This window comes from Physella acuta, unplaced genomic scaffold (assembly GCF_028476545.2).
Source record: "Physella acuta isolate Inbredline_101_S28 unplaced genomic scaffold, ASM2847654v3 ptg000486l, whole genome shotgun sequence".
In the NCBI taxonomy this organism is placed as follows: Eukaryota; Metazoa; Mollusca; class Gastropoda; family Physidae; genus Physella; species Physella acuta.
This window is the reverse complement of record NW_026732005.1, coordinates 982,501-1,005,990: the sequence shown is the minus strand read 5'-3', so window position 1 is coordinate 1,005,990 and position 23,490 is coordinate 982,501. Positions and strand designations below refer to the sequence as shown.

General features: G+C 36.6%; 2 protein-coding genes across 2 annotated transcripts in view; both read right to left on the bottom strand.

The window, feature by feature from the left end:
- LOC131944244 (GTPase IMAP family member 9-like) overlaps nucleotides 1–23,179 on the bottom strand; it is a 35,733-nt gene extending 12,554 nt beyond the window's left edge. The window contains exon 1 of the mRNA XM_059304783.1: nucleotides 23,107–23,179. The gene's annotated coding sequence lies outside the window, so the exon portion shown is untranslated. The remainder of the gene's footprint in view (nucleotides 1–23,106) is intronic.
- Nucleotides 9,232–23,175, bottom strand: LOC131944204 (GTPase IMAP family member 7-like). Its single transcript, XM_059304736.1, has 2 exons — nucleotides 23,103–23,175; nucleotides 9,232–11,131 (listed from the first exon to the last, which is right to left on the bottom strand). The coding sequence occupies exon 2, from the start codon at nucleotides 11,122–11,124 to the stop codon at nucleotides 9,715–9,717; it is 1,410 nt and encodes a 469-aa protein (XP_059160719.1). The 5' UTR covers nucleotides 11,125–11,131; nucleotides 23,103–23,175; the 3' UTR covers nucleotides 9,232–9,714.
- Nucleotides 23,180–23,490: the final 311 nt, after the last annotated feature.

Below are 23,490 nucleotides of genomic sequence, written 5' to 3'. Positions count from 1 at the left end.
TTTCAGTTACAACGCCTGCTTCCACCCCTCACCTTGTTTAAATAAACAGAGCGCTTAACACATAATTATGGCCTAATTTATATTAAGTAGTTTAAAATATACTTATTTTATCATCACTATACTTTTAATATTTATGACTAGTAAGAGATATAACTGAAAATATCAAATTCCTATATCAAATTAGCAATTGATAGCATAGCAATGTAAATGATACATCATACTGAATTTGCAATTTGCTAACAAGGTTTGAGAGACTTTCTGAATTTTTGTGGACGTTTACATGGTTGGGGGGTTGGGGGTTCGTCGAAAGTTGACGTGTGTGGACGGGGAGGGGTCTAAAAGTCTAAAATTCCAAATTTTTTAGGACATCTTAAATAGATGACCCCCCTGTGACCTACTTAGGTCTTATTTTTTTTAATAATTTAGTTTTTTTTTTAATTTATGTAATTGACCTTGGAAGAGTTGTGATACAATCACCAATATTTTCCGTCACGCCATGTGATGAAATTTTCCAATAAATTTTAATTGATTATTTCGAACTTTGGTAAATTCCCAACCAATAGTCTTATGACTTTGGAGTGACCTCCCCTGGTTCTGGGGTGATTTAAAAACCCTGAAAGCGCATGCTCTGCGCAGCCGCTTACTAGACATCTCGGGAGAGAGTGCCATGTGTGTGACGCCATATTGTGTTACATAGTTTAAAACAGCATTTTCACCTTATTATTTGTCATTCTAGTACCATTCAGTGCTTTAAGTAATTTTCTATAAGCTGTGTTCATTTCCTATTACTATATCTGTGATATTTGTAACCTAATGATTTTTCATCAGCTGTAAGTTGGGTTTTGGTTTATTTTGTACTCTTAGAGTCTATATTATTTTGTACTGACCTAGTGTCACATTTTATACCTGTACTCATATTAAAAGGTTATTAGTAGATTAAAGTTGTTGTGAGTAACAAGAGTTCATCGTGTCTTTCCCCTAGAATTTATTCACAAGCCCAAGTTGAGTTTTTTGTGTCTGATACTCTTTAGTTTTTGTCACCTGTTATTAGCCATTTCAAAGCGAACCCGGTACGTTCACTAGCTCTGCGACTGTTAAAATAGCGTTCGTAATAATTGTCGGCCCGTACGCGATTTAATTTGTTGTACAGGTTGTGACACTAGTTTAAATCTAGAGTTAATTTTTCCCCGTTCTGAGGCCATTGTAAACCGCCTAAGGCTAGAGTTGTGGTATCTAGGTCTAGAGGTCAGCTACCTGTGCAGGACGAGTTCATAACAGTCTCCTTGTTGTGTGTTAATCTAGAGAGCTCTTTTTGGTTGAGAAACACGGTAGTTGATTAGATGGAGTCGTTTCTATCGAAAACTACAGTTGGTTAGGGAGTTGAGTCTAGAGTATTCTGCTACTCAAATGTCACGAGTGTTAAAAGATAAGGTTATTTTTCACTTCATCAATGAAGGTTTGTTTGATGAAAGTCTTTTAACAGAGGACCTGTCCCGTGAAGTGAAACCTATTGATAAATAGTTTGAGGAGAGGATTACTTTAGAGAAGGTCTTAAAAGAAAAAGAATTAGAAGCCAAGATAGAGTAAGAGAAGAAGAGGTTGGGATATGAGTTCGGTTGGGTTAGCGGTGGTGTGAGGTTGGAAGTGGGACCTACTCAGCTTTCAGTTGCCCAGATTCTTGCCGAATTCGGTAAATTGGTACCGAAATTTAACGAGTTAGATTTAATTGTTTTCTTCAACTCTTTTGAAAGTTTAGCAAAATCTTGTGAGTGGCCCGAAAATGCTATCACCGCTTTGTTGAGCACTGTTTTAATAGGGAAAGCTGCTAATACATTCCAGGCACTCTCTCATGATGTACAAACCAATTATGGGCTGGTCAAAGCTGCCATTTTAAAGGCCTATGATTTAGCGCTTAACTTATAGGATAAAATTCCGTAATCCCAGGAAACAGTCTAGCCAATCCTATGCGGAGTTTTTGTTCGAGAAAGAAAGTTTTCTCGAGGTGGCTCAACTCAGAAGATGTCGGAGATTTCGAAAGGCTCAAATCTCTGGTCTTGATAGAGGAATTCATAAATGCCCTACCCGATGCGATCCGTCTACATATCTTGGATAATAGGATATTTGACATCAAGAAGGCTGCTGAGTCGGCAGACACATAATCTCTGGTTCACAAGAAACCACAGTTGTCTAGTAACCGACTCAACCCAGTTCTCTCCTCATTGGCAACAGTCCCCCTGTTGGCCAAGCTCTGAAATCTCTCCAGTCAATAGAGAAGCCCAGAACCACCACCAGTCGACGAGCAGTATGCCAATACTGTAAGAAACCTGGACATCTCATAAAGGACTGTTATAAGCGGCATCAAGTCAACAGAGAGGTTGTGCGTACATCAGCGCATAACGCTCTCCCCCATCAAGCAGCCAGTTCAAAGTTGAACTCTTCTCGTCGGGATGACACTACCCCTAAGTGTCCACAGGAAAGGAATGAATCTTCTACCACCTACGTTCAGTCATCTTTTGACTATCCACTCCACCGACCATCTCATGATGACATTGTAAAAGCACAGAATGAAGACGTAGAACTCCAATTGGTGGTCGTGAAATCCATCTCGGCCGACGATGGAGAGTATTTCACCGGAAATGACCTGGTCTTCCGACGCTTTTTCCCATCGACTGCTTCGCCTGCCGAACCGTGGTTGGTGAAAAACCAACTATGGGTCCCTCCACCATACCGGCTGGAGATCCTGAAATTGGCTCATGACAACCAGATGTCAGCTTATCCTGGGGTCAAGAAAACTATGGCAAAAATTAAAGAACTGTTTTTTTTTTTGGCCAAAAATGCGCAACGATGTCTCCCGTTATTGCAAACATTGCAAAGACTGTCAGTTGGCCGGGAAACCCAATCAAAATATTCCCAAGGCCCCGTTGAAACAGATTCTTGTGGTAGACGAACCATTTAGCAAGATGATTATGGACTGCGTCGGCCGTTTGCCGAAAACCAAAGCGGGGAACGAGTATCTGCTCACGATCATGTGTACGAGTACCCGCTTTCCTGAGGCGTTACCCTTGCGGAACATCAAGGCAAGAACCGTCGTCCGGGCCATGACCAGGTTCTTCACGACTTTCGGTCTGCCAAGGATTGTTCAAACTGACTAGGGTAGTAATTTCACTAGTCATCATTTTCAAGAAGCGCTGGCTAAGCTAGGCATATCGCACGTTGTCAGCTCAGCTTACCATCCACAATCGCAGGGAGCTCTTGAGAGGTTTCATCAGACCATGAAAACCATGTTTAGAACTTTTGTGAGAAGTGTTACGGTCAGTGTAGGTTAGACTAGAATAGGATAGAATGATCTAGAATTAGGGGAGAGTGAGTGTGTGAGTTGAGTTTTTGCTTTTCTGGCAGACATCACAACTTTCGCAGTAACGCCTGATATCCTCCCCTGCCCCTGGCCAGCTAAATTGTGACAGAATTCTGGCTTTCGTTCTTGCTACACCCATGTGCCCCGCCATAGGTGTGTCGTGTCCTAATTTCAGGATGGTGGACCTAAGTCCCCTTGGGATTGCTAGTCTAATCTGATCTTCTGTTTTGCTGTGTTTTATGATCTTATATAATAACCCATCTATCGTTTTACATTGTTTGCCCTTTTCCGCGAGCTTCCACCACCTAGCTAATGTTTTGTCTTCGCTCTGTTGCGTTTTAAAATCTTTCGATGTCGTTATTTGGTCTAAAATCTTATGCCCCGCTGTTATGGTACGCTTGAATGCATTGAGACAAATAAAAGGAGTGAAGTTATACACGAAGCGTTGTTCTTGAATTCGAAGCTAACCCGGACGTAACAAGAAGCAATACCCAGTGGGACGAAACTGTTCCCTGGGTAATCTTTGCCGCAAGGGACTGTATACAGGAGTCTTTAGGATATTCACCATTCCAGCTGGTGTTTGGTCACACAGTCCGTGGTCCTCTCAAGCTAATTCAAGAGCGGTGGACAGGCACCGAAACCCACCCAACAGAGAACTTTGCTGATATTCACCATCGCCTGAAAACTGTGTGTGAATTGGCCCATGAGAACTTGAGAAAGGCCCAGGTGGTTATGAAAGAACAGTATGACAATGGCACTCACAAACGAACAATCAGTCCTGGTGAAAAAGTACTTGTTCTTGTACTAACCTTAACAATGCTTTATCCTTAAGGTACTGTGGACCCTTCACGGCCCGTGCTAGATTGAATGATCTGAACTACGTCATCAACACTCCAGACCGGAGGAAGAAACAAAATATATATCATGTTAACTCATTAAAGAAGTACTATGATGATAGTACTGATTCTCTTTCCACAGCTAAGGTTATTTTACCAATATGTGTGTCTAATTAATCTGATGATGTTATCCCTGACAAGATAAAACCCCAACATTGTTAAATTCCTCATTTTTAGCTCATTTAGATGACCAGTTTGTACATTTTGTCAAAAATTGTCACAGTTAATTGATACCTTTCCCTCCATTTTCGGGGATATTCCTAAGGAAGCAAATGTGCCCCCTCACGATGTTGACGTAGGTGATGCTAAAGCTGTAAAGCAACATCCCTATAGGTTAAACCCTGAAAAAGCTGTTATCATGAAAAATGAAATTGATTACATGCTAGAAAACGACATCATTAAACCCAGTTTTAGCAATTGGAGTTCCCGCTGCCTTTTGGTACCGAGAGGCGCTGGCTCTTACAGATTTCTGACTGACTTCAGAAAAGTCAACGCACTTACCAAATCTGACTCTTACTCATTGCCTAGAATAGAGGATGTAATTGATAAAATCGGTCAATCAAGAGTTATTTCCAAAATTCACTCGTTGTCAGGTTATTGGCAAATTTCTTTATCAGAAAGGGCCAAAGATATTTCTGCATTTGTTACCCCAAATGGTTTCTGTAGGTATAAACGCATGCCGTTTGGTATTAGAAACGCTGGGCAAACGTTTCAACGCGTCATAAACTCTGTTATTGCAGATGTTGACAAATATGATGCCTACTATGATGACATTGTTGTGTACTCTGATTTCTTTAAAGAGCACATTGTCCAGTTATCTCAACTTTTAATAAAATTGTCAGAGATTAATTTCACTGTTAATCTACATAAAAGCGACTTTTGTAAAAGTTCTATTACTTATCTAGGTTATCAGGTGGGTACTAACCAGGTTAGACCCATTTAAACTAAGGTTGAAGCTATTTTGAAATTGCCTCCTCCCAAAAATGTTAAGGAAGTTAAGATTCCTGTGGATGGCAGGTTATTACAGACGTTCTTGTAAGAATTTTTCAGCTGTTGCTGAACAATTAACTGTTTTGTTAAAAAAAGGTTTTGATTTTGTATGGTCAAATGAGTGTCAGAATAGTGTTTTAGACATAAATCCTATTTGTCTAATGCACCTGTTATGGCTGCACCAGAATTTAGCAAGCCTTTCAAACTTGCTATTGATGCAAGGAAGACAACCCAGGTATTGACCACTCGATTGCTTTTTTTCTAGAAAGCTGAATGACAATCAGAACAATTACTCCACCATTGAAAAAGGAAGCATTAGCTTTAGTCTTGTCCTTAAAGCATTTTGAGGTTTATGTTACTTCCTCAATAAATCCAGTCATGGTATTCTCTGACCATGACCCTCTTAAATTCACCACTATGTTAGGACAAAAGAACAACAGAATAGTTAGATGGTGCTTGTATTTCTAAAACTTTAATCTGGTTATTTTTCATAATAAAGGAACTGATAACATTGTGGCAGACTGTTTGTCAAGAATGTAAGTTTTTTTATGTCCACATTGATCATGTGAAATTTTTGTGGTTTATTGTGACCATTTGCAAATGGTGTGTTTTGGTGATTTCCCTGTCTCGTGACATGAGTGGTCTGGGTTGTACACATTTTTTTAATAGAAAATTATCATATTATTGAAAATGCCTGTTATTTTCAAGTGAACCTTATTTAAAGGTGGTATTTCATTATATGTATTAAGTTATTATAAAATGTACCTCATTACTCAGTTGATGTTATAGTGGGACATTGAAATAAAAGAAATAACCCTGTTGAGTTCACCACATGTTTTATCCACATGGATATATTTTGTTATATAAGGGACTTTGAAGTATTTTTTTAGGAAGGAATATTCCACTTTGACAAATTGTAAAAGGTTGAATTGTTTCCCTTTGATTTCCATGGATGTTTTCTCCTGATATAGAAAATTTTGTTTGCTATTTTGGTTGAGTATTTTCCATGTCAGATTTGTTCCATATAGATGTTGTTATGGTAACAAATCTGCCTCTTTCAAAGGGAGGGATGTGACCTACTTAGGTCTTATTTTTTAATAATTTAGTTCTTCATTTATGTAATCGACCGTGGGAGAGCTGTGGTGCAAACACCAGTATTTTTCCGTCACGTCATGTGATGAAATTTTCCAATAAATTTTTATTGGTTATTTTGACCTTTGGCGATTTCCCAACCAAAGGTCTTATGACTTTGGAGTGTCCTTCCCTGGTTCTGAGGTGATTTAAAAACCCTGAAAGCGCATGCTCTGCGCAGCCGCTTTACAGACATCTCGGGAGAGAGTGCCATGTGTGTGACGCCATATTGTGTTACATAGTTTAAAGCAGCATTTTCCCCTATTATTTGTGATTCTAGTACCATTCAGTGCTTTAAGTAATTTTCTATAAGCTGTGTTCATTTCCTATTACTATATCTGTGATATTTGTAACCTAGTGATTTTTCATCAACTCACTTCCTCTGTGGTCAGTCTAGATCGAAACGCCGGAGTGAAAATTCGGACACTCCTACTTGACCGATACGGTTCACAGTTGGCTCGTGGGTCGAGACATAAAGACAATGCAATCTGAAATTAAATTTGACTTAATTGGATGCCTAAATATGTTTTTGAATTACTTAAAATTTTGTCCAAATTAGTAGGCATTCCTATCCAACCACACCACACGCGTCACCACGTTCAATAGCTGCGTCATCACGTTCAATAGGCTCGCAATGGTTTTTAGTCATGACACTCTATTGTAAATAAAAACATGTAAAGTAATAAATTTAAAAAAAAGTTTTTATAGCAAGCTTTTATGTACTAATGCACTAAAAAGTAGAAAATAAATTATAGACTACTATTCAAATAACTATAAACAAAAGCGTGGGTCTCTTCATAAACATAATAAAGATATCCAATGGAAACTAAAGTGACCCACGCTTTTCTTTATAGTTATTTAATTAGTAGTCTATAATTTATTTTCTACTTTTTAGTGCATTAGTACATAAAAGCTTGTTAAAACTTTTTTTATGAAAAAAAAAATATATTATGCAGCCAGCTCCCAAATGTCCTGTATGTTTACTTTTATCTTTCCATTTGCGGATAAAGCTTGGGGTATTATAGTCGTTCACTAAATTTAACGAGGCGCGTCCGCCGTTGGCCCAGCAGAATTTTATTTGGCGCCCTGGGCAATCCTGTGAGCGCTATGGTGCATAATTTCGTTTTATACAGTGCAATAGACTATGGATAAGAAAATTTCATATAGTCTTTCACTGAACTGAATTCGGGCGTCCTCCGGCACCCCACAGGGTGCTATTTGGCGCCCCGGGCCTTCCCGTGTTCGCATTGGCGCATACGTTCGTTTAAGATAGCGCATAAGACTAAGAATAAGTTGGGGTATTATAGTCGTTTACTAAGTTGAATCAGGCGGTTCCGCCGGTGCCCCAGCATGTTGCGTATTGGTGCCCTAAGATGGACTATGAACAGTATGCTTTTATGTTCTGCATATAAGTTTGTGTTTATATTTGCGTTTATTTGCATTATGGTAATATATTTTCTAAACCCGAACAATGCCGGGTATATGCTGATTACTAAATACACAAGTCATGGTCCTATACAGATAGGTTTTACAGAGAGGTCAGTGCAAGGCCTGACCGGGATGGCTACTATCTCTCTCTCTCTCTCTCTCTCTCTCTCTCTCTCTCTCTCTCTCTATATATATATATATATATATATATATATATATATATATATATATATATATATATATATATATATATATACTAGCCGTCCCGGCCAGGCCCTGCACTGGCTTCTGTGAAAAACCTTTCTTTTAAAGACCTGTGGGTTTAGTAATCATCATAAACCCGGCATTGCCCACCCAAACCACAACCAACCAAAACCACAACAACAAAACGCAAACATAACGCTAACACAATTACAAATACAACCGAAAACAACAACCTAACAACAAACCCAACCACAACCACAAACACCAATACAAACACAAAGAAAAAACAAACAAAAAAGCAAACGAAAACAAAAACCTAATATTAAACCCAAACCCAACCACAACCACAAACACCAATACCAACACAAAGAAAAAAACAAACGAAAAAGCAAACGAAAACAAACCAAATCCAAACGCAAAACCAACAACAAACACAAATACAAACCCAAGAAAAAAACACAAACAAAAACAAAAATAGAAAGAACAAAAACGAACCAAATTAAAACGCAATCACTAACGCAAACCCAACCTAAACACAAAGAAAACACTACCGCGAACATAAACGCTAAGTGCTCACAGTCTAGCCCGGGGCGGAATCGCCTGTTTCAGCTTAACAAACGACTATAGTACCCCAACTTATTCATATTCTTTTGCACTCACTTAAACGAACGCGCCTGTTTCAATTTAATGAACAATTATAATACTCCAAGCTTATCCGTAAAATACCTACAACATTTGCACTTGATCAATCCCCGCTAATTATGTAATTGGTTTTTTTCCCAACACCAAAACAAAGTAATAAAAAGTAAATTCTTTTCCTTTAATGCAATGTTTTTATAAAGGGAAGTAATTGTGTTTTCCTAATTTATCAAAGGGAAGTAAGTGCTAAAGGACTAAATAAAGACATAATTAGAATTTTTGTAAAAGATGATATTTTTTTAAAACTTGTGTTTAATGAATAAGCCGACAATTATTACTTTCAGTTTGAAAAATGAAAATTATTTCCCAAAACTTTCAATATTAATTTTTTAACTCATAAATTTAGACCATAAGTACTTTAAAAAGTATCCATGACAAACATTTTACACTTTACATATTACAAACATGTTACATACAGGATTGAGCTTTATATATATTATATATATATATATATATATATATATATATATATATATATATATATATAAATATAATGACTAAAAAGAACAGAATAAAACAAACTGTAGCTTCAGCGAGACGTACGTAAATTTATTAATACAAATATTATTAAACTCACACATATTAAGTCTAATTAAAAGTACAAACAGTATTTATATTTCTACTATAACAGAGAGTAAATGTAACTCTGACGCAAACGTGGAAGGCTTATAGCATATGCAGATAAAACTAAAATATGTAAAAGATTAAAAGTTTTGTAAAGAAAAGTACTACACATTGCAATGTAAAGATTAATCTACTAAGTTTCATACTATTGTAAATGTACACGACTGAAAAAACTTTTTGAAGGCAAAAATGTTGCTGGGAAAGGATTTATATAATCTTTGTAAAATGAAGTTTTTATTATGCATTTAAATGATAATGTTACCCAATAAGTAAAATTCTACTAATAAAAAATGAAATCCAACTACTTTATGTTTACATGAAAAAAAATGATGACAGAGCAAATTCATTCATTCTCGGTAGTTTTGCCTAGAATTTAAGGATATTTTACTAAAATCCGAAAAAACCAAGTACATTATCTTTCAATTTAGTAAAAAAACCTTTATCGGCCTCTTCCTTAATTTGTCTATACCGTTCTTCAGTTTCAGCTAATTCGCGCTTCAATTTTTCTTTTTCCTTCTTTGCACGCTTTTTATTTTCCGCCTTTTCTTTTTCTATTAGTGCTTGCTGTCGGTCCATTTCTTCCTTGGCATGGCGTCTTATCTCTTCTTCTCTTCTTTTATTTTCTTCTTCAATACGCTTTGCTTGTTCTTTCATTCCTTTTTCAGCTTTCTTTCTTTCTTTATCTGCTTCCTCTTTGGCCATCAGTTGCAGCTTTAGTTCAAGTTTCTTCATTTCTTCCTCCATTTGCTTTCGTCCCGCTTCTCTTTCTTTCTCGAGTTGCTGTGTTTTCTGTAAAATTGCCTGCTCTGCTTCTTTTTTAATCTTCTCTTCTAAAGCTTTCATTTTTTCATTTTCTTCGATTATTTGCTTAGCGTGCTTTATTTTATTCGTTACGTCATTTCTGGTCTTCTTCACGTTATCCAACAATTCTTTCAGTGCCCCAGTACCCTGATCCTTTTTAGTTAAGTCATTGATGATAACATCAATTCGTGGAAAAAGTTGGGACAATAGATCTACTTTTTTTCTTTCGTTTCGCTCGAAATCGCTATTTTTTATTTCATCTAAAATTAGACTTTGAGCTTCAAATGTTTCTTTTTGAATCATGGGTAATTTCGAGGTTATATACATGCGTTTACGTTCCAAAGCAGCTTTTTCGAAAAGTCCATTCGTGTATCTTGTGCCCCTACTTGGGAGACAATCCACCATTTTAACAAGATTCTTTACTTGCTCGTTCTTTTCATCTGACTTTTTCGTAACATTGTCAAACACAACAATTCTGTTGCTGCACTCATTCAAAAGTTCTTTGAAAGGACCTTCCTCTTCTTCGCAAAAATTGGCTAATGTCAAATTGTTTTCATCTTGTTCTCGTTTAAAATCGTCCCCATTGGACAAGATAATGATGCCATAGTTTCTAAGAAAATCCTCTCCCAGTATTCCTTTCAGTATCTGAATCGCTTTTTGTTCGTCTTCAGTAAATCTTGTACCGAATTTTACAACAACTAAAAACGCGTGGTAACCGTCAGGATTAGCTATTATAGCTTTCTCCATGGCTCCTGTGATGAGTTTGATGTCTTCATCTTTCTTTGAATGTGTATCAATTACTCCTGGTGCGTCGACTACTTGTATCTTATAATTTTCAAATCTACTCCATTCGTACTGCGGCTTTTTTGTCACAGAGGATGATCTATAATTGCTTTTAAAAACCTTTTCTTTCATTAAGATGGAATTTCCTGAGGCGCTTTTCCCATTTCCTGTTTTGCCAATTAAAATGAAATCCAACGGCTTTACGCTGCTCATTTTTAAACTGAAAAAGAATAGTAAAACTAAAATGTATGTTTTGAAAAAAAATTACAATTACCTGTATAAAAATAATCTCTATTTTCTAAAGTGATTTTAGTTTGCATGGTGGGTTGTTAATTACATCAACAGTTTTTTACACATTTGAATTAAAAAAAAACGAATATTAAAAAAAAACTTTTAAAATATAATACAAAATTATATCATTATTTAGGAAATGCAAGAGATTAAAGTAAGAAAAGTGAGAAACATTATTGTGATTTTCTTTAATGTGCTCTATATTTTCTGTTATAGATTGTTTGTTTTTTTAACTGTATGAATTGCCGTTGTCGGCTAGGATTTTTTACAGTCAACTATAGACATGTCTAAATTTAATTATTAATTAAATAAACCGGGAGTCATCTCCCCTTAGCTTTCTGGAATATTCTTATATAAAAAAAAAACAGGGGATGGCAACTCGGGAAATAGACTAGATTTTTATAAGCTTTTATTTAACTCACTTCCTCTGTCTGTCGTCAGTCGTCAGTCTGTCGTCAGTCTAGATCGGAACGCCGGAGTGAAAATTCGGACACTTCTACTTAACAGATACGGTCCACAGTTGGCACGTGGGTCAAGACATGAATACAATGCAATCTGAAATTAAATTTGACTTAATTGGATGCCTAATTAATTGTGTATGAATTAATTAAAATTTGGACCGAATTAGTAGGCATGTCTATCCAACCACACCACACGTGTCATCACGTTCAATAGCGCGTCATCACGTTCAATAGGCGCGCAATGGTTTTTAGTCATGTAACTCTATTGTAAATAAAACATGTAAAGTACTGAAAAAAAATTCATAAAAAACGTTTTAATAACAAGCTTTTATGTAATAATGCACTAAAAAGTTGAAAATAAATTATACACTACTATTTAAATAACTATAAAGAAAAGCGTTGGTCTCTTCCTAAATATTAGTAAAGGTATCCAATAGATACTAAAGTTACCCATGCTTTTCTTTATAGTAATTTACATAAATAGTAGTGCATAATTTATTTTCTACTTTTTTGTGCATTATGACATAAAAGCTTGTTATTGAAACGTTTTTTTATGAATTTTTAAAATCCATTTTTACATTTTTTTTATTTAACTCACTTCCTCTTTCTATCGTCAGTCTGCGTCAGTCTGTCTAAGTCGAAAAGGCCGAGCGAAATTGCAGGCACTTCTTTCTTACAGATACGGTTCGTAGTTGAAACGTGGGTCAAGACATGAAGACAATGCATCGTGACATTAAATTTGACTTAATTGGATGCCTAATTAATTTTTTATGAATTAATTAAAATGTTGACCAAATTAGTAGGCATCTATATAAAACTTGTCCACACGCGACAACACGTTCAAGAGCGTGTCATCATGCTATGGCTTTTAGTCATGAAACTCTATTGCAAATAAAAACATTTAAAGTTCTAAAAAATGTGTTCATAAAAACGTTTTAATAACAAGCTTTTATGTACTAATGCACTAAAAAGAAGAACATTAATTGTAGACTACTATTTAAATAACTATAAAGAAAAGCGTTGGTCAAATAAAATGTGCATATTAGTGCGGAATATTAATAGTACTTTATAAATTCAAATGCGTTTTTTGAGAAATCGGACATAGCGAAAATTACTACTTCCGGTCAACGGAAATTACTCAAAATTTGATAGAAGGCATTAAATTAGATATTTTACTTACATGTCAAATTTCATTTATCTATATTTGAAATAGTACTCAAGCTATAAGCTTTTAAAAAATTGAAAGTAGAAAAAGTTTCACTTCCAGTTATCGGAAATTGCTCAAAAGTTGAGACGGATCTACGATTTTGATATAATACGTATATATGAAATTTCATCAACCTAGCTGTAACGGTACCCAAGTTATCGTGTTTACACACACACACACACACATACACACACAGACATACGGACAAGATTGCAAAACTATGTTTTTTCCGACTCATAGAGTTGTAAAACGTCGAGATTTGTAAAAATTTAGATTTTTTTTCACGATTACAAGATTTTCTCTATACTTCGTATATTTGAGAAAGTAAAAATGAATGTGTGTTTAAATAATTATTTAAAAAGGCAATACATAAAGCAACACGTACACTTATACTTGATTATATATATATATAGCCATGAGACTTTGGGGAGTTGATTAGAACACTCCGGGAAGGGTTCCGTCAAAAATCATCTTAATTTTGCAAGGGCGGCGCCACAGGTAGGTGCAATTTTCTCTATATATCTTCTATATATATATAAAGCAATGTATGAGTGTCTGTGTGTGTGTGTGTGTTCTTTATGCATTACTACACCTCTCATCACGTCGCCGTGAAACTTTATTAAGTTGTTAAGAATATTCCTGGGGAGGTTTCTGCGAAAAAAAATATTTCAAATTCGCAGGGGTGGCGCCCCGGCAGGGCGCGATTTGTTTTTCTCTATATACGGTATAAAAAAATAAAAGTCTATTTTGATTTCACACTGTTTATCCGATAGGCATGAAACTTTGGGGGAGTTGATTAGAACACTCTAGGGAAGGGTTCTGTACAAAAATCATTTTAATTTCGCAAGGGCGGCGCCACGGGAGGGTGCGATTTTTCTCTATATATGGTATATAAAAATAATAAAAGTGAATTGCAGTGACACTGTTCATCTGATAGACATGAAACTTTGGGGAGTTGATTAGAACACTCTAGGAAAGGGTTCTGTACAAAAATCATTTTTAATTTCGCAAGGGCGGCGCCACGGGAGGGTGCGATTTTTCTCTATATACCGTATATAAAAATAATAAAAGTGAATTGCCGTGACAACGTTCACACGATCGCCATTAAATTTTGGGAAGAAGTTGAAGTTATTCCTGGTAAGGTTTATGCGCTAAAAACATTTTCAAATTCGCAGGGGTGGCGCCCCGGCAGGGCGCGATTTGTTTTTTTTCTCTATATACGATATACAAAAATAAAAGTCTATTTTCATTTCACACTGTTTATCCGATAGGCATGAAACTTTGGGGAGTTGATTAGAACACTCTAGGGAAGGGTTCTGTAAAAAAAATCATTTTTAATTTCGCAAGGGCGGCGCCACGGGAGGTGCGATTTTCCTCTATATATGGTATATAAAAATAATAAAAGTGAATTGCAGTGACACTGTTCATCTGATAGACATGAAACTTTAGGGAGTTCATTATAAAACTCTAGGGAAGGGTTCTATAAAAAATAATTTTTAATTACGCAAGGGCGGCGCCAAGGGAGGGTGCCATTTTTCTCTATATACGGTATATAAAAATAAACGTCGATTGCGATTTCACGGCGTTCATACGATAGCCATGAAACTTCGGGGAGTTAATTATGACACTCTAGGGACGGGTTCTGTAAAAAAATAATTTTTAATTTCGCAAGGGCGGCGCCACGGGAGGGTGCGGTTTTTCTCTATATACGGTATATAAAAATAAAAGTCGATTTTGGTTTGGCATCGTTCATCGGATAGCCGTGAGACTTTGGGGAGTTGATTAGAACACTCCGGGAAGGGTACCGTCAAAAATCATTCTTAATTTTGCAAGGGCGGCGCCACAGATAGGTGCAATTTTCTCTATATATGGTATATAAAAATAAACGTCGATTGCGGTTTCACGGCGTTCATCCGATCGCCATCAAACTTTGGGGAGTTGATTAGAACACTCCAGGGAAGTTTTCTGTAAAAAAACTCCTTTTTTAATTACGCGAGGGCGGAGCCACGGGAGGGTCGATTTTTTCTATATACAGTTTATAAAATTTCGGTTTCACACCGTTCATCCGTGTACCATGAAACTTTGGGGAGATGATTAGATCACTCAATGGTAGGGTTCTGCAAAAAAAAAATTAATATTGCAAGGGCGGCGCCCCAGGGGAGAGCGATTTTTTTCTCTATACACGGTATATAAAAAATAAAACTCGGATGCGGTTCATCCGAGTGCCATGAAACTTTAGGAAGTAGATGAGAATACTCCCGAGAATATTTCTGCGAAAAAGAAAACTAAAGTTTCTTATGGGCGGCGCCATATAGGGTACAACTTTCGTCATTACACGGTTTGGCGCCCAAAGTTTTAGGGCGACTATGTTGGCACTTTTGCATCCGTTAATCGAGCGTCCTGCATAGCGAGTAAGGGGTACTACTATATTCAGCGGTAAAGCTACAACAGGCTTCTAAAAATAACTTTGTAACGCGAGGAAATCCTTCTGTACGGTTTCGTCACCTTGCGAAAGATGAAAAAATAAATTTTTGAATAAGAGGAGCCTACGGCAGAGTTTCGTCACTTTGCGAATGATGCAATAAGCATCTATTATTAGACGATACAGTCAGAAATTGAGATCGAGCATCTAATAATAAACCATTAGTAATGCCACCATATTGCATCAGTCACACTGATGTTTAAAACACGTCAAATAATTTTTACGTGTTAAAGAAAAAAAATAATGTTCATTTGTTTCACTTCAGCGTATGACGAAATGTGCATCATTGTTAACAGGATGCTATTTAGTACTCTGGGTTATCCTATGAGCATGATGGCGCCTGTTAGTTTGAAGGAGCCAGGGACCGTGCGCTGCGCCTATGCGATAGTGTAATCGGGGGGGGGGTGCTCCTGAGAGCGCCCCTCTACGTCCCTGACACATGTGTGGTCACCAAAGTGTGTTCTACCTCATTATTTCGGTGAGTGATTAATGTACACATAAGGTTTTCACGCGGTAGTGTAGGTAAACCCATGTCCCGATATTTATGATCCAAGGGCAGGCATTGTTTACATTTAAATAACTAACTTTTAGAAAATTAGGTCTCGAGTTTAAGAATATAGGATTGGTAACGTATGGATGAATCCCTTCTTATATATTTCGTCGGACTATCTTCTATTCCCGCGGCAACGCGTGGGGACGGGTACGCTAGTATATATATATATATATATATATATATATATATATATATATATATATATAAAGCAATGTATGTTTGTGTGGGTGTGTGTGTGTGTCTGTCCTTTATGCATTACTACACCTCTCATCACATCGCCGTGAAACTTTGGGAAGTTGTTGAGAATATTCCTGGGGAGGTTTCTGCGAAAAAAAAAATTTCAAATTTGCAGGGGTGGCGCCCCGACAGGGCGCGATTTGTTTTTTTCTATATACGGTATATAAAAATAAAAGTCGATTTTGGTTTGGCATCGTTCATCCGAAAGCCATGACATTCTAGGGAGTTAATTATAACACTCTAGGGAAGGGTTCTGTAAAAAAAATAATTTTTAATTTCGCAAGGGCGGCGCCACGGGAGGGTGCAATTTTTTCTCTATTTGTTTTTTATAAAAATAAAAGTCAATTTTGGTGTGACACTGTTATCCGATAGCCATGAAACTTTGGGGAGTTAATTATAACACTCTAGGGAAGGGTTCTGTAAAAAAATAATTTTTAATTTCGCAAGGGCGGCGCCACGGGAGGGCCCGATTTTTCTCAATATACAGTATATAAAAATAATAAAAGTGAATTGCAGTGACACCGTTCATCCGATAGGTATGAAACTTTGGGGAGTTCATTATAAAACTCTATGGAAGGGTTCTGTAAAAAATCATTTTTAATTTCGCAAGGGCGGCGCCACGGGAGAGTGCGATTTTTCTCTATATACGGTATATAAAAATAAAAGTCGATTTTGGTGTGACACCGTTATCCGATAGCCATGAGACTTTGGGGGAGTTGATCAGAACAATTCAGGGAAGGGTTCTGTAAAAAAAAAATCCTTTTTTAATTTCGCAAGGTCGGCGCCATGGGAGGCTGCAATTTTTCTCTATATACGTTTATAAAAATTAAAGTCTATTTCGGTTTCACATCGTTCATCCGTGTACCATGAAACTGTGGAGAGATGATTAGATCACTTAATGGTAGGGTTCTGCAAACAATATTGTTTAATATTCCAAGGGCGGCGCACCCATGGAGTGGGGGGGGGGCGATTTTTTTTTCTCTATACACGGTATATAAAAAATAAAACTCGGATGCGGTTCATCCGAGTGCCATGAAACTTTAGGAAGTAGATGAGAATACTCCCGAGAATATTTCTGCGAAAAAGAAAACTAAAGTTTCTCATGGGCGGCGCCATATAGGGTACAACTTTCGTCAATACACGGTTTGGCGCCCAGAGTTTTAGAGCGACTATGTTGGCACTTGGCATCCGTTAATCGAGCGTCCTGCATAGCGAGTAAGGGGTATTACTATATTCAGCGGTAAAACTACAACAGTCTTCTAAAAATAACTTTGTAACGCGAGGAAATCCTTCTGTACAATTTCGTCACCTTGCGAAAGATGGACAAATATCTTTTTGAATATGAGAAACCTACTGTAGAGTTTTGTCGCTTTGCGAATGATGCAATAAGCATCTACTATTAGACAATCCAGTCAGAAACTGAGATCGAGCATCTAATAATAGACCATTAGTTACGCTAGCGTATCGCATCAGTCACACTGATGTTTAAAACACGTCAAATAAATTTTTTTACGTGTTAAAGAACAAAATTCTGTTCATTTGTGTCACTTTAGCGAATGACAAAATCTGCATCATTGTTTACAGGATGCTATTGGCACGCTGGGTTATCCTATGAGCACGATGGCGCCTTTTAGTTTTAAGGAGCCAGGGGCCGTACGCTGCGCCTATGCGGTAGTGTAATCGGGGGGTGGGGGTCCTGAGAGCGCCCCTCTACGTCCTGACACATGGGTGGTCACCGAAGTGTGTTCTACCATATTATTTGGGTGAGTGATTAATTTACACTCAATGTTTTCATGCGGTAGTGTAGGAAAACCCGTGTCCCGATAATTATTATCCAAGCGCAAGCATTTGTTTACATTTAAATAACACAGTTTTAGAAAAGAAGGACACGCGTCTAAGAACATATGATTGGTAATGCATTGGTGATATCTTTCTAATATATTTCGTCAGACTTTCTTCTATCCCCGCGGCAACGCGCGGGGGGCGGGTACGCTAGAATATATATATAAATACATAAATATATATATATATATATATATATATATATATATATATATATATATATATATATATATATATATATATAAAATTATCCTCTTTTAACCCCTCTACCCCTTGATATTTTGTGAGCCTTACAGACCAATGTCGATGGATGCCTGGACTCCAAATCAAAAACCCGTTAGTAATAAACCCCCTGGACAAACAACCCTAGCAACATAAACGACTGAGGTTTATAGAATGAAATAATAACGATGATTTGAACCAAAAAAACAGATTGCTATTTGAGGTCAAGGAGTGACCCTGGTTGTATTTAATCAAAGATAGGGCCCCGAGAACACTTTAGATATAGCTAATTCATATGCGAGAGCCGTGAGGATCAAACCAACACATTTTCAACAATACTATATATGTGAGATTCATCGGGAAAGATTATTTCATACGAACCGACCCGTGGCGTATTATACGCCGCTATTTAGTTGTTTTATTTTCTACTTTTCATAATTTATAATTTGTGAATTCGACAGTACCAATGATGCCACTGAAAATATTTGCTTTAAAACACTACCCCCCCCTCCCTTTCCCCCAACCCCTACCCTATAACACCCCCCCCCACCCCCAGAAGGCAGCCTCCTCTTAATTACCTCTTCCAAGTAGTTTAAAATAGTTTCAAACAAAATTATTTGCCCCTAACGGCCGTCACTAAACCCGACTCAACGAATGTAAACATTTAGAGTGAACCATCGCTCACCAGACTATGTGGGGGGTGGGGGTGGTAGTGATAGAGAGGAAGAGAGGGGACTGTAAGGGGCGCGCTTGCAGCTTGTTTTCTAACGGCTCCCAGAAGAGATTTACATATATAGATTCGTCACGGCACACAGTAGCATGGTATAAATATGACATCAAATTTATTTATTCTTAAATCTCATCATTATTTCTGGAATGGAGTTGGTTCAATCTGATAAAGCAATCGCTTCAAGAAGTTTATTGTACGCAGATAAATTCAGTTAATAAAAACAGGAAATATATATATAGATAGCGGCGTTTGAATTTCAAAGGTTGTTAACAGTTTTAATAAGCCCACTACAATAGACTAATTTCGATGCATCGCTCACAATCTCTTTTTTTTTAAATTATGTTTATACATTACTTATTTCTAATGTCTGCTTTTTTTATTTTTTTTTTATTTTTCTCATCATCTTGGGATTTTCCGTGTATAAATTAACATTGTGTTTGTGTGTGTGTGTGGGGGGGGGGTGTTGTGGGTTGTTTTTGTTTTATCACGGGGGGTTTATAACCAAGAGGTTTATGTACAGGGGGTTTATGTTCTGGGGGTTTTTGACCGGACACCGGATCCCATAATGTACGTGTTATTTCTGGTAAAAATAGATAAAGCTGTCAAAGCTTACCAGTCGCATTTCATTATATAATCATTATAATTGATGTGGAAAAAAGAAGGTAATTTTCAAAAAGATTTTAGTTTACTTACCCTATGTACATCTGACTAATGTTTGCAAGCACTTAGATAAATAGCTAGGCAGCATGGTAAAACTGTCGCTCAGAGTCCAAGCCCTCGACGATGAGTAATAAGTGAGCGCGAATTAAATTATCTTTATAAAAGGTATATATTAAAACAAAAACTTGCTCGACGATCCTCTTTGCAGCTCCACGAGGTCGTAGACCGACCCTGGAGGATAACAAAAATAAAACAACTGTCTGCCTTTCGGGAAAATCCCCGAAGGCCCTTATATCTGACCAGAAGCCTTATTTTCTTTAAAAAACAATATTTGCTTCATACCCGTGCTTTGCCATTGTGTAAAACCCCACACTATACTTTTTGGGTGATAGAAGAGAATTGTACTAATTGTAAAACAACTGTACTTTTCAAAGTCTAGTGAAGTAAAAATTTATTTCTCGAAATTAGGTATTAAAAAGCACTAGGATGAAATTAAAAAAAAAAAAAAAAACCAACCCACACGATACCATGATCCCCAAACCAATCCCCACACCATCCATCCTACCCCGCCCCTATCCTAGTTCTTACCTTATCAAAACAACACAACCCACGGAGGCATTGTAAGAGTGGGGGATGCCGACCCAGGCGCCGACCCAAGGGGGGCGCCAAAAGGGGTAGAAAAAAAATTAAAACCTCATTTTAAGCTGCAGTTTTGAATTATAAACAAAGTTAAGAAATGTTATGGCTACAAGCCTTAAAATACTGAATTAACTGTTTTCTACATTGATTGTGTAACTCTAAAACAGATAAGCCTTCCCTTAGGAAACAATGACCGGGAAGAACCGCATTCGAACTTTTCCTAGATAGGGCGGGGGACGCATTTTCGCAGACTAAAACAAGGAGTTGCACTGGATTGGTGAGTAGATAAGCTAGGTCACTTATAAAGAAACCAATTGTATTAACGTGTATTGTACGATATGGTAAAAACTCCGACTAAATATGTATCTTTTTATTAATGCCCATGGAAACAAAAGGCCCCGCCAATGCTCAGCTTCTGCTGCACTCATATGCAATTGTTTTATTTACGAGTTTAAAGCATATATACCTAAGCACAAGTCATGTGATCAAAGCACCTAAAACCCTACCGTGATGCATGACATAATACTGGCCTATTTCTATTTTCACATGGGTTAGCAGGTCTGCAAGACTACCAACATTTACCCACATAAAATATTTTAAATTAAGCATTTTCACTGCTGTTTGCTTCGCTGTATAATATACCTACCCATGGTACAACGAAAGGATCCTGCAAGCGCTTATTTAATGTTGAGTCCACCACAGGCAATTAAAGTGAAGAAAAACATGAGTAACTTGGCGATAGCAGTTTCGGAAGTCCAACTAACTGAAGTCATTATGTTGCGGGCAGTATTATACATAAAGGCACATAGCAGGTGCTATGTTTATTAAACCAAAGCCCTTTTTGATTAGGTCTATATGTTGACGTTTTTCAAGATGGGCCGTTTTACAATGAATTATTTTGATCCAGCGCTTGATATGTCGCTTTCAAAAAAATATCTTCACCACATTAGTAATAACTAGATACATAAACTGTCTATATGTTTGTGATAAAATTAGCCAAAAATGTAAATAAAGATTTAGCACATTTCAAATCTAGATAAATTCAATTTAGTAGCACACGCACGCATGCGCACGCACCACACACGCGTGCACAGACTCACGCACACGTACACACATACACACCAGAGTAAAGCTGTTTTAATTCCTAATATATAAAAAAAAGCCCTTCTTGCTTTGGGAAGGGGCCGTTTTTTCGTGTTCCGACACTGATGTAAGGGAAGCAATGCATGTTATTGTAATGTTTTTCTTGTACATTTTCTTGCTCTCAGTCACAGATGATTTAAAATGAAGAATAGGTCGTCTAAAATCTGTATTTGGCTCTGTTAAAAGTACAGTATCTTTCTTGACCGGGAATTGTCTGTGTAGCGCGCATCTAAAGGAGACATAGCGCCAATACTTGTGCTGCATAAATTACTGGCTAGGGCCGTCGTTTCTCCATCCCCTCTAAGGCTAAGCGGCCGGTTTATATACCCCACCCCCGAGCGTCTGTGATGACACCATGCTCTCGGAGCGAATTCTAGCGCATACACGTGAATATTTCCCCTGGTTTTGGGCTAAATTATCACAAAATAACTCTATATAAAAACTTACCGTGATCTCCTGAAATTCTAATAATCTTATCATACAAACTATATGCAATTCCTTTTACAGTTATGTAAATTATTTAAAACATCAATAATTGGTTGTTAAACAATAATACAAAAAAAAAATGCAAATAATAAGAAATTATCATAACATACACCTCATTTAAGTGGATTTTCATGATATCGCTTAGTCATAGCTATCATTGAGATTTTATAATTAAAGATCTAGCTGGGCCAAAATAGTCCATCCAATTTTCAAGCTACACTAAAAAGTATTTATTAAGATACAAATTTTACTTCTAGCCATACTAAGCGCAAGTGACTCATTTCTAACTAATTCACTACATTATCAATGGGAAGACTCGCAATCCTATTTGTGAAAAGATATTCCATAAATTGTTTTTGAATAAAATATTAAGAGTCAAATTTAAAGTTTTATTATAAAACGACAGGACAAGTTAACTAGAGCAAAGTTAAATTGATGTCATAAATTGTACATGTTGTTAGATGTATCGAAACAAAATTTAAAAAAAAAAAAAAATGAAAATTGTAATACATTTAAAAAAAAAAAACCAGAGTAACAATGTATGTAAAACAATTGGTTAGTAATAAAACAGTGAGACGTCACCTGTCTCAACCCCCCTCCCACTTGTCACACACCGTCACAAAAGCCCGAACCCCCTCCCTACCTAGAGTGTGACATCATCTATGGACGACCCCCAACCTGGATGATTAGGGATCAGTTTTATTCATGGAAGGTAGATGAGGGGGGTGGCGACTTAAAAGTCACAAAAACCTTAATTTTTTATACTTAAATAATGCTCGAATTTTGAAATGATTTGTCATCATGTACACTATAAGAGTGTGTATGCAAATTATAGAAAACTATTTTATATGTCAATACAATTTTGTATAACAATTAAGTACTTTTTTTTCTCAAATAGAGCCCAATGAAAATAATCATCAATATAATATATTTGTATTTTTTAAAAAAATGAATTATAACAACAAATTACTTTTGATTAAATTTAATTTTTGTTTCGCAGTTAACTTAATTTTTTTTAAAGATGATGCATGTGTTGATTAGCTTATTATCTTACTTTAACACAGTTATTCCATTTTATATAAAACTATTTTGATTAATATTAATTTTTTTGTTTAAGACGCAATTCGTCGGTAAAACATAACACTAACGTTTTGGTAAAATTGTGAAACCAAGTAAACGTTATAAACAAATTTTTATCTTTAAAAACAGGCTTATAGGTATACAAAATTCAATAGTACCTACTGTCAAAGTACGCTCCAAAAGCTGGATAAAAAAACACCCGTCACCAACCTCTGATATCGACTAAATGCTGTCTCGAAGTGGCTGCACAAGAAGAGACGCGTCACTTATATAACGCAACGCGCATGCGTATAGTGAACTCTTCTTCTTGCCCCGTGGACCGTCAGGTTTGAAAGGGAAATTTACTTATATTATTTACTGATGAAAAACAACAAAAAATTCTTTCTAGGCCAAAAAAAATCATAAACCAAAAAATAATGGGATTTTTAACTTACTGATTTAGGATAACAATCTGTTTGGGCATTTAATATGGTGTTTTGTTGAAGTACATGTGTTTTGGTTTTAAAAGTTTGTATATTTATTTATTTTTTAAATTTTTATTAATAT

Excerpts from the sequence above, each read along its gene's own strand:
- LOC131944204 (XM_059304736.1), bottom strand. The coding sequence starts at position 11,124 with ATGAGCAGCGTAAAGCCGTTGGATTTCATTTTAATTGGCAAAACAGGA.